Here is a 12,444-nt window from a genome sequence, read left to right on the forward strand (position 1 = left end):
CCATAGGGGTGACCTGTATTTATAAAATAGGAAGGTTTGGGCCTGGCAAGAGGTTTATCTTAGCAGATCGAAATGGCAGTGTAAACTGTACACATAGGCTCTGCAATGGCAGCCCAGAGCCATGGCTTTACCACTGGTTATCAGTGGTATAGTGCTCTGAGTCCTAGGGCCAGCAGAACTGAGGTCAGAAAAAGTGGAGCAGGAAGGCAAAATGTTGGGGGCAAGACCACCCTAAGGCTGTCTGGTCTAACAGCATTGGAATGCCAGTAGATCTCATTTTGAAAGGCATTAGCTGAGCTTTTGACTTTGCCAATGCCTGTTGCAGATGCTTAATAGCTTTAAAAAAAAACAAATAAAAGTCAAATTGGCTGGTTCCAGCTTGATGATGTGTACACGCACATGAGTCACCACTAATGCAGATGTGCATCAAGGTGCTGTGTTGGTTTATTTTTCCAATGCTGAACAAAAATAAAGTCTGATCATCTACATACATGCATGATTAACTGTCATGATGCTACAGCAGTAATTTTGTTTTCCTTTTAATATTCCAAGATCACAGTGCCCATCTTGGAGCAGTAAACGTGTGTGAAGGCGTATTATGGAACAAAGAGTGGGACAGCAGCAAGCTGCAACTGCTGGGTGCTCTTTGAAACAAAGAAAAAACCATACAAAATTAAATAAGAAAATGGTATAGGGAGGGACAGTGGATCAATTGTGGGTGACTGTGAGCAGAGAGGGGTAGGGGAGTGACTGTGTAGCTTGGGGTAGAAAAAGAAAACTTAGGAGGGGTGGGGAAGCAATGGACAAATGGAGCAACATTGGGCGTACAGGGGTGGAGGTATATGGGAAGAAGTAGCACACAGCGGACAGCAGCAAAACACATGCTCTTCGATGGAGTGCTGGCAGAAAAAGAAAAAAGTCACCCAATCAAAAGGATGGAATAGAAGCTATGATCCAGGAGCTAGACAAACAGAAGTAGAAGAAGGAAAACCATTTAATAAGAAGCAAGCAAATGAGATTGACAAGAAAACCAATCAATGGTAAATAAAGGGCGAACCCAAACACACTTCAAATGAATATTGTTCACAATATGTCTTTTGATAACTCTGTCTTTTGATTAAGCTGTCAGTAGACGAGAACTAAAAGCATCACAGTTCATAGGGAGGGAAAAATGAAGACATACTGATTTTAATTAACCATTACAATGAGAACTGCTCCCAAACTGATTTTATGCACTATACATTGTTATATTGTAACCCAGTGCTCCCCTGGGTGAATGCCATCCCTTTCAGGACATGTACAATATTAAATGTATGTGCGCTACTCTCAAATATCTAGTACACTGCCCTATTCCCATTTAAGGCCTACATTTGGGGTGACATGTACATGTTAAAAAGGAAGGTTTATGCCTGTCAAAATTGTTTTTTTTTAACTGCACACCCAGGCAGCAGTGGTAGGCCTGGAGCCAGGGTTTTACAATGGACCTTTAGTGGGTGACACAATGAGTGCTGGTAGAATTTCATTATGGGCCCGGGCCTGGGGTACATGCAGTACCATGTAGTACCATACTGTAAGGAGTTAGAGGTAAATTACATGTGCCTATTAGGTGCATGCCAATTTTTACGACATTTAGAAGGGAGCACAATCACTTTAACACTGGTTAGCAAGAGAGAGTAAAGAGCACAGACTCCCATGACCAACACAAATGAATTCGGAAAAAAACGTTAAGGGGCAGAGTTATGATGGGAATGCGCCACGTTTGCGTCACGCAACTGCGGCGTAAACGTAGTGCATCCCTATGACCCATTTTCAACGTGATGACTCTAGGCAGAGGCATCACGTTGTAAAGCCCTGCGCCACTTGTGGGCGTTCTGGCGCAGGGTGGGCGTTCCGGGGCGATTGCGCCTCGCAAAAGTGGCTGAGTGAAATCTATAAGATTTCACTCAGTCACTTTCAGGCCAATGCTGCGTCAAAACCCTGCGCCTGCTTGAAGCAGGCGTAGGTCTTGACGCAGCATTGTATAGATGAGCCACCCCGAGCCTTGCTGGAGCTGCGTCGCGCTTGCAACGCAACTCCAGCAATGCGCCACATTTACGGCACAGATGCGTCACGCATCTGTGCCGTTTTTGCCCCATGGTGCGCCGCATTGTAAATGCGGCGCACCATGGGTGGCGGAGCAGCGGCGCAAAATAACTGGCGCATCCCTGGGGATGCGCCAGTTATCCTAAATCTGCCCCTAAGTGTTTTGGTGAATACAAAACAAAAAGGTGGTAACTTCCAACAGTAGTTAGATCCATGCAAGATAAACAACCCAGAAATCGCCTAGATGTCTAGTTTTCAAAACATATCTGAGACAGTTAGGTTTCCATGGGTGTTGGCAAACCCTAGCACCAAATACTGCAGCTCTGACATGCCAAGAATTGATGTCATTCACTTAAAAAATACTGATGTTTCTGCTGTTCTTTTTTAGGTTCCAATGGTGTGGGTACTGATTGATTGATTGATTTTTAAATTTCTAAAGTGCAAAAAAATGCCTGTAGGTTTCTTGGTGCAACCATGTCATGAACGAAAGAGGAAAACTTCTTGAGACATTTTAGATGGGCAGAGTACACAGCCAAGCATTGAGAGATTTTCTGTAAGACATGAAATTAGGCTGAATTCTCAAATGACAAGGAATTTGGTTCCAAAGGGACAATGGGCATGAGACAAACGTCTACCTCTCCAAGAGGCTTCACGGATAACTGGGATAGTTACTTTCTTGGCTGTGACTGATCTAAGATGTTAATTGTGAATGTTCTTAAGGAAGTCAGGACTGCTGAGGTGTAGCGTTTTGTGGGCTATACAAAGCCCCTTGAAAGCAACTCTCTTTTTTTAATTGGAAGTCAATAAATACTTTTTCTATTGGTAGAAGTGTAGGAATGCTTCTTGGTAAGACACGTATTGTACCCTGCAGATTCTGGAAGGTTTCTTCAAAGAAATGTTGGGAAATTCTATAATTTCATCTATCATTTGATGTTTGCAGGACACCCTCGTTAGGAAAAGTTATGGGAATAACTCTAAGGCTGTCTGGTCTAACAGCATTGGAATGCCAGTAGATCTCGCTTTGAAAGGCATTAGCTGAGCTTTTGACTTTGCCAATGGCTATTGCAGATGCTTAATAGTTTTAAAAAAAAGACAAATAAAAGTCAAATTGGCTGGTTCCAGCTTGATGATGTGTACGCGCACATGAGTCACCACTAATGCAGATGTGCATCAGGGTGCTGTGTTGGTTTATTTTTCCAATGCTGAACAAAAATAAAGTCTGATCATCTACATACATGCATGATTAACCGTCATGATGCCACAGCAGTAATTTTGTTTTCCTTTTAATATTCCAAGATCACAGTGCCCATCTTGGGGCAGTAAACGTGTGTGAAGGCGTATTATGGAACAAAGAGTGGGACAGCAGCAAGCTGCAACTGCTGGGTGCTCTTTGCAAGACCTTCCACCATTGGCTACCCACAGTGTCTGAGGTTGGTAGGTTTCTCATAGTGCTGCCTGACTCCTGGCTCAATTACTGCAGCTACTCTGGGTTACTGTTTTCATTAGGAGTAGTGTAGGAACATTGAATTGTAGAACCTTTCTTATTTTAAGAAGATTCCACAAATTTCTTATCAAGTTTGACATTTGCAGGGCATTGTGAACGAGAAAACACAGTGGGAGCTACGCAAGCAACACCACCCTATTTCCTTTGGTGCCTGACGACCAACGAGCATATCCAAAGATTTTGTCTTTTCATATAGTCGTGTATTGGGCCTTTCCTGTCAGATAGGGGAATTAAACATGTGAGCGCTGTTTTTTTATTATTGTTTTTGGGGAAAAGTGTGTAGAAGCAGAATGGTATGACGTTGTCAATACCTATTACATTTCTCTATGTATTTTGGTTTCCAATAGTATGTAAACTCAGATTTTTAGGTACATTTCAGAAATGCATTGCTTTCATTCTTGCTAAAACGTTATTCATTAGGTCTTTTGTTATGAATCTGAAGCTTGATTGGATCATAGTGAGAGCCACAGTTAAGTTGATTGCTCTTGGTATCATATGCTTTTAGAAAATCAGTATATATTAAAAGCTTCTGATTAACACAAAGGCATTCTACTTTTTAGGGCAGCCTTTTGTAGATTGGCCTTATAGGAAAAACCATACTGATTCTCATATGTATATTTTTTCTATTTATTTACACAGTGTTCCTATTTCAAAGATTAGTTTCTTTGGTAATCATTCACAAATCACACTTAGGGGCTGATTACAATGTAGCTCGGAAGGCGTCGGCCTAAGGTCGGAGACTTCCGAGCCGCATCGTAATGGGCCGGTCGGATTCCTTTCCGACCACCTCATTTTGATGGAGACAGTCATAAATTAATGTGGCAAGTAATTTCAAGGGCGGAAACACTGTCGGAAAGAGTCTTTGGGGGCCCCCAGTAGAACCGACTTCGGTGCACGTCCTCCAGTTGGAGACCGAGGGGGCACCTAAGGTGCCCCCCTGTGGATCCATACACCTTGTGGCAGGCTCCCTGAGGTGCCTGCCAAGGGGTGCAGGGATGAAGCGTATCTCCCATTTTACTATGCATTACGGCCGGTTTATGATCGAAATGCATACTCCCACATTAAAATGTAGGAATGCGACCAAACAGTGTTCGGTCGCATCCTAATGAGGTGCTTGGGACTGCCGACTGGGTTTTGGTTGGTCCCATGACTGATGCGGGACTTCCGCCCGACATCGTAATGAGGACTTTAGCTAGAATGACATTGTTTTCAGTTTTCAAAAATGTATAGGTTTCTGGGTTTGTGCATGGGTTTCACATCTTTTACCTGGACCAACACGAAGTAGATTGAAGCAACAAATTTGCAAACACAGTACAGTGGTCTCTTTCTGAAAGCTTGGAAGAATGCAACCCTGGCAAAGCAAACCTTTTGTTTATCCCAGTTCTAGAAAACATAGCACAGTTATATTGTAACAATTTTATAAGATAATATTTTGCCCATTTTCTCAGGCCCTTCTGAAAGAAACCAATTTTGATTCCTTAACAAATCCCAACATGTGGGAGAAGGATACTGTTCTGGCATGAACAGTAGCGGTCAGCAGTAGGTGTTTCTGTAGGGCGGTGACGTGGGCAGGGGGAGGGGCAGGGTGGGGGTAGTAATGTATGGATTACGGAGTTTTACAGGTAAGTAACCATTTAAATAAATAAAACAAATTTTGTTGCGCGCGCTGCAACATCAAATGTAATTCAGTGCGCGCGTCGAAATTTGTTTTATTTATTTAAATGTTTACTTACCTGCAAAACTCTGTAATCCATACATTACTAGTTCTCTCTTTGACCTGCTATTGAGATTTGCCAATATTCTGAGGCGCCCAAATGGCAACACGCCCATCCCATTTCCTTGACTTTTTTTTAAACATTTACTTTAGCACAGATATGTAAAAATGGCATTAACATTTTGATTAAAATTTGAAATACGTACACTTGCACTCAATACATTCAAAGTAGCATTTGAGAAAAATCATTGAAAAACTTGATTAATAAGGAATATAAATTGAACACAAGTAATTTTTATTAGCTTCCATTATGGGTAATCAGCTTAAATAATTTTACCTATCTACATATATACATGTATGAATGCATTGCGTGCTATCTTCTTTTAGCTTGCTGTGTTTGAAATGGGGTTGACCAGCTCTGCTCCAATTACGTCTGAGGCCTTTTAGCAACTTCAGTAGGAGTGGGAACAAGTTATGACCTTGACCAAGGGTATGAGAGCTGATCTAAATATGAGTGACTTGATGGGGTCTGCCTAGAGCTCTTCCAGAGGAAATAAGGGTTCAACCATCTTATATTTAGGGCATCTGGGAACTTCACAGTAAAGAAAAAAATTAAATGCTGCAAAAGGAGGTGGGGAGAGTGCAAGAAAGTAGCTAAGATTGGGTAGGAAACATTCTCTGATCTCTGGTTAGTGCACAAGATCAAGCTGAGCACTCCTCAGAATAGTCTTGTTGTGGGATTACAACTGAAGAAGGTCCTGCTGGAGAAATAAATCTAAATAACTTGTATATCACAGGACTCATAACTTGTGTAGGGAGCCTGAGACTGAAACTGCTCTCCAAAGGTACAGTAGTTGACCTTCTATTTATCTCTTACAGGAACTCCAAAATCAGGACTCCTGATTCCAAAAGGGCCCAGGTAACCACAGAGGACTGTAACCTGCAGGCTCTCTAGCTGGCGAGTGTCCATGAGGATCTGAGAGCTGTAGGACCTTCCAAGCAGTTGTAACAAATTTGAAGTTGCTCATATATTCCACTCTAGGGGACCCAGACAAAGTACTACTGCCTGCCCTGGGTGGGGTTAAACCTAAGGCAGGCAGGAAAACTAGTCTTTTCTACTCTAAACATTTTGCCATGCTGAAAAATGGTTCAACAGGGTCTCGTGGTGAAGGTAACTTGTCTATAATGGTCCTGCCCTGCTCCAGCATCTAGGCTTGCCCACTGGAGGATTTTGAAATCTGAAATAGTAACCAAGTACAAAGGTAAAACTTGAACCAAGGCCAAAAATCCATCACTGAGATGAAGCAACCTCAATGGCTACGAAATCCAGATTTCTTCCTCTCAGTGCTTTCGGTGCTAAATCTGTTAGCTTCAGGGGACCTCGACAACGATGTATTTGACTTCAAAACACCCACACTGTCGTCAGCTTTACTCCTTCTCCACCAAAGAATTTTGACTTCCATTTAAAAAGTCCAAAAGTAACCTTTTTTACTTGGAGCATCCACTTGATGCATACGACCTCCACTCCATTGCAGTCTGCTTGAAATTGTGCATAGGTCTAGTCAATCGTGAACTGTTATTTGTCAATAGGGTTTTACTTCTTCTAGGTGCTTTTTGCTTTCAAATCTTTGGAAATTCATATCTCTGGTTCCACTTATTAGATGATTTTGGCGACTTTTTGTTTCTTATTTATTTTCTTTATTCTTTTTCATTGTTCGGGGAATTTTACTGTGGTGCTTTAACATTTTTGGTACTTCTAAAATTCAACACTCATCTCTGTGGGGAATTATCATAATTACCAATGGTTGAGCTGAGTTTTTCTGAGTCTGATGCTGAGACCTTACCACGGTGTGTTTATAATGTTGGCAAGGGTTTCTCATTTCAAAATTAATAATCCTATTTCTGAAATTGGTATTAAAAGTGGCATCATATTTTGTCCAGCAGTTTTAAAATTTGAGAATTAAAAATCATATCCAGATTTAGAGGCCAAAATGTATTTTTTATTTTAATTGGCAAGAAATATTATGACTTATTGTTTCATTTTTTTTTTTTTATTTGCGATCTCATGTCTGCACTTTGCGTTTTTAGTGAGGATTTGAAGCTGAAGGAGAGTTGGTAATGGTCTGTCCTTCCCAAATGAGTAACCCAATTTCTGACTCTTTCATAGTAATATAGCTATGAAGGGCCTCATCACGGTTTCAAAACCGACAGCCTCATTACAATTTGAGGTTGTCAGTTTTTAAACCGGCCGGACATTTGGCTGGTTTCCGACGGGTTCAGTTGGCACCAGCACGTAATCCCGATGGACGGCGTTTTACGCCGTCCGGATTATGATGTTGGTTTTCAGCAGGGGTTCTATGCCAGGCTTTCTGACATGAAAACCCTGTTGGAAAGCAACTTTGGAGGCCCCTAGCAAGGCCCCTTTCAGCAAGCGGCCTCCAGTTGTTGGCCGATGGGGCACCTATGGGGCCTCCCTGTTCATCTATGCGCCGTACGGTGCCTGCCACATGGTGGAGGTATGAACTCAAACTCCCTTTTCTGTATGGGAGCTTGTGATGTGTCCAGTTTCCTACCGCAGCACATGATGCCACACAGAAAGGAAACTTGCGACTGCACATCAAAATTCAGCAGTTTGGACCGCAGACTGAAGATAGGTCGGACCCGTGTCCGTAACATCTGCCCGACATTGAAATAAGGCCCTGTGTCTAAGGTGGGATTTCATGGATATCAGTAATATAATAAGCAATGAAAGGCCATTTTACAACCTCCAAATGGTCATGGCTGCAAATCCAGAATTCGAAACATTTAGAACACTTTGTGACAGACATGCAAATATTAGTCTCTGTGAACTCACTGATCTGTCAAGCCATCAGGAAGGAGTTTCCAGTCATTCGTCTCATTTTTGAAGTGCAGGAATAAAGGTCCGACTTGTTTTCGGAGATATTGCTATAGAAAAACATAGATTTAATTATAGCAGGAATACCTTTTTCACATTTTTTGGGATATCTTGGAATTTCAGTCCATTGGGTAGACTGTTAACTATATTTAGACATGATATCAAGACTATATTAATGTTTTGTCTACATAAGCAATGTATACGTTTTGCTTTTGGGAAAAAAGTACTGTCACCATGACTTATCACAATCATAGAAACAGAAAACAACCCAACCTGTTACCAAAATGGACAACATATCCTCGGCCAGAATATGAACAGTAAAGCTCATCCTTCTAAAGGCTAACTGCCTGCTTCTTTAACTGGCTACATCCCTTCTTGATTGATCCTTATATATAATTTCTCATGAATAAATGGCAAAGACTTTTAAAGTTAGTTCATATGCTATTATTATTATAGTGGTTTTGCCAAAGAAAAAAAGTAAGCATTGGCATTGCGAGTAGGTCTTACTGAATTGTGCTAACACAAGCGCTCACCATTTTTCACAGCTCCTTTTCCAGATATTAGCACATAAAAGCCAGTTGTGATAGCTTGGCCAATGCTTGTTCTTAATTTTGAATTTGAATTTAAAAACATTTGTACAGTGCTCGCATACCCAACGGTTTCATGGCGCTAGTGATGATCAGTGGATGACAGTGGCAGGGGGATTAAGGATAGGCTTGCGTGAACAGAAAAGTTTTAAGATTTTTACGGAACAAAAGGTAGGAGGTGATCCAGCGGCCTATAGAAAATATATCATAAACAACGCTACCCAATTTCATAACCTTATAAACAAAATTCTATACTAAATATGGACCCATTTATAAACCTGATATATTTTGGGCCTACTGAATCAGGTGGTCAGATTAAATCTATATACACATTATCTACACACTATATACATTTTATACATCTGCGAAAGAAATATTGTCATTAGAATAAAACCTAACCATTTAAACGACCACCATTGGCGACGTGATCTAGCTAATAGTAACCTACACTTCTGAATAACCAAGACCAGCTTGTTTGTCAAAAGTAAGATTTTATTTACTAAATTATGGTATATAAGTTGATAGTTTTATAAATGAATTTTATTTGCAATAAAGCAAGCATGATTGTAAAGAAATATGAGAAAATACAATTTAAGCAAGTAAATCAAATTTAAAGTGAATATATAAAGTTTAGCATTTCTAAAACCTAATTCCCTAACTGAGCTAAATAGATAGAAATTAAAGAAAAGTTCTTTGAGGATTCTTACGTGCTCCACGCAAAGTCCGTCAGCACTTCACCCTCATCGGAAAGTCAGAAAGCAGTAGCCAGCCCATCCCTAAGGGCTTGACTTTTTATACCTTTCTATGCTAACTAAACTACGCAAAGGAAAGTTTTCAGAAATCTTCGACGTCCCATTGGCTGAGAGTGACAAGTGACATGTCACCCACTTTTCAAAAAGTTCCATTAAATCATGTTTCATAAAGACCATTGTCTCTTCCACGTGAAACCAGGAGCTTCCTGAGTTTGCAACAAATGTTCAAATTTGTTCTCACTACGTCCAAGCAACTTCCGCGGATGCCAAGTTAAGGCTGACAAAATGTTCACTTTCGACCTTGGCCATGTCCGACAGAATGATGACAGCACATTAGTTTTTGCTTTGTGAACGCAGCTTTGATAAACGCTTTAATTCAGAATGGGCGTCTCGTGACTTTTGCAGAATTACAAGTCAGCTCTTTTCTGCGACTCAAGTGACTAGGCCCAAAAGCAGGCAACTTAGGCTTTCTAGTATAAAACAAACACAAGAAAAGTATTAATGTAAGAAATAATGTAGATTCTGTATCCACCCCAGGATTTACTAATTAATTAACCCACCCGATTAATCAAAATGTTACCTAGCCAATGCAAACAAATAAAGCAGCGTTTATATCTACCAGTCTCCGTTATTCCATGAGACTTAAATGCACCTAGAATAGTAGAAATGACATCACACAGACAAGGAAAAGCAAAACAAGCACATGCTTCTTTTAATTTTGCAGCAGTTAGTAATGACAAAAACGAAAACAATAAATTATTTTATTATTTTGCACGAACAAAAAGATGCAACAATTATGCACGTTTATGAGCACACATGTTAGTCCCCCCATGTGTAAAGTTTAATCTAAGTTGTATTAGCACGACATATCACAAATCATTAATATTATTATTCATGTTATGGAAATGTGACTTCACGAGATTAAACAAAATTTTGTTTTCTATCTCGCTCCATCAACTCCCTCATCTGGTGATTAACAAATCACCACACCAGCACTCAAAATTTTGATAATTTAACTTTCTAAGAAATCGATTCAAATTCATTTGTATCAGTAAACCTAAAAGTCTGTTTCTGCATAATCTTTGGAATTAGCATAACGCTCTCTATGTAACTCCTGCAATTCGATCTCCCTTTCTTCTTCTTTTCTGAGTTTATAGATTCTTTTCTTTTCTTTCAACTGTTTCTTTCTTTTATGTAACAAACAACCTAATTTGGTCAAAATAAAAATGAATACTATTATAATCAAAGGTGCCAGAATCTTGCCAAGAATTGAACTTCCGATATTATGAAACCAGTTTTTAATTGCTTGAAACCTTTTTGAAAGTTTCCCTGTAAAATCATCTTCTTCTAAAGGAATTATCTCTGAATGCATTTGTGTAATATTCTTAATATACATTTCAATATTCTTACTTTCATCAGGAATATATGTACAACAATGTTGTACATGTAAAATGCCACAGACTCCTCCCTCTTTTGCTAGGAGTATGTCTAAAGCAAGGCGGTCTTGAATTACCATAGATCTAATTGCAATAACTTCAACATTCACTAATTGAAATCCATCAGCTGTGTCAGTTGATAATCTATCAACTATAGTGGACAATTTTCTGATTCTCCCTGCATTTAGGGTTATACCAACAAAAGGTATTACAGCTTGAAAAATATCTCCCAAAACTTCAATTCTATTTACATAATTATGAATTTTAAACAATCCTTCTGAATCTCTATCAACATGAAACACTTTAGGAAAAACAATTCCCACATAACAAGTTCCATACCAGTGGTCTGGAAGGTTGTAGTAGGCTTTGTCACCACAAACAAAATAAATCCCAGGAAAGATAGGATCTTTTCCACCTTTAAATCCCCAACCTCCCAAAATCTGATAAGTATCTTCACAGTTACTTGCACCTACAAAATAATTATCAAAAAGTGTGTTATCTCTTCTAATGCAAAGTTTTCCACTAACAGGTTTGTCTATGTGAATTGCAATATTTTCAAGCATTTTGCCATTTAATTTCTCATCCTCTTTCTGCCAGAAGGTTGACTTAGTCTGCTTGACTAATTCATTCCTCTTATAAATTGCTCTTCTCTCCTCAACCATATTCAAAAATTTCTTTCCTTCAGCACTTAATTTGCATGTTAGATTATTCTTGTAAGCATACTCGTAAGTGAGTTCATTAGTAACAAGGAAAAATTCTCTCATTTGTTTTGCTTTCTTATGCTTATTTAAGGCATTATCAATCTTAATATTTGCAAAAATTTCATCATAATTTGAATAGTAATATTCTAAACGTCTAGTTTGATAAAATAAACTAGTTAATACACTACATGTTACAGCATAAGTGAGAGGAAGCATATTATATGTTACTCCCTCAGAAACAGAAGCAGGTAACTTAACACAGACGTAGCAGTCTTTTGCATCCATTACCTTAACATATTCACTCAATAGCTTTGTGAATGTATTACTTGAAAAATCACCAATTGATTTATCTTGATGAATGTTAGGCTGATGATCAATAACCTTTGCAGACGCACTATGTTTAGTTTGGCTAACCAGAGCTTTGCTTGTTATGTTAACTTTGTGTGATTCTCTATTCATCTCCAAAGGGATAATCACAGCTAGAACCAACCAGAGCAGAACTAAAATGAGCAGACACACCAGAGTCATCTTACAGCATCTTTTAAAAACAGAACACTTTGAAGTGCTCTCCTTAACATAAGGCATTCTTGGTTAATTTTAGCTTCAAAAAAAAATAAAAATAAATTTTAAAATTCTAAATTTATATTTACACCCCCCTTTTAAAATATTTTTTTTTTTTTTTTTTTTTTAAACCCTAAACAAGATTTCTTCGACCTTATGTCATACATAAGTTTTCTTCAACTAAACAGTTTTTCTTCGACCTTGTGTCAAC

At 39.2% G+C, this 12,444-nt stretch overlaps 1 protein-coding gene across 1 annotated transcript in view; it reads right to left on the reverse strand.

The window, feature by feature from the left end:
- Positions 1 to 12,444, reverse strand: part of LOC144824117 (aminopeptidase N-like) — a 532,705-nt gene that overhangs the window by 119,301 nt on the left and 400,960 nt on the right. The window contains exon 15 of the mRNA XM_078683229.1: positions 8,155 to 8,246. Within this exon, the coding sequence (XP_078539355.1) occupies positions 8,155 to 8,246 (92 nt within the window). The remainder of the gene's footprint in view (positions 1 to 8,154; positions 8,247 to 12,444) is intronic.

The sequence above is a fragment of the Lissotriton helveticus genome, chromosome 3_1, assembly GCF_964261635.1.
Source record: "Lissotriton helveticus chromosome 3_1, aLisHel1.1, whole genome shotgun sequence".
NCBI lineage: Eukaryota > Metazoa > Chordata > Amphibia > Caudata > Salamandridae > Lissotriton > Lissotriton helveticus.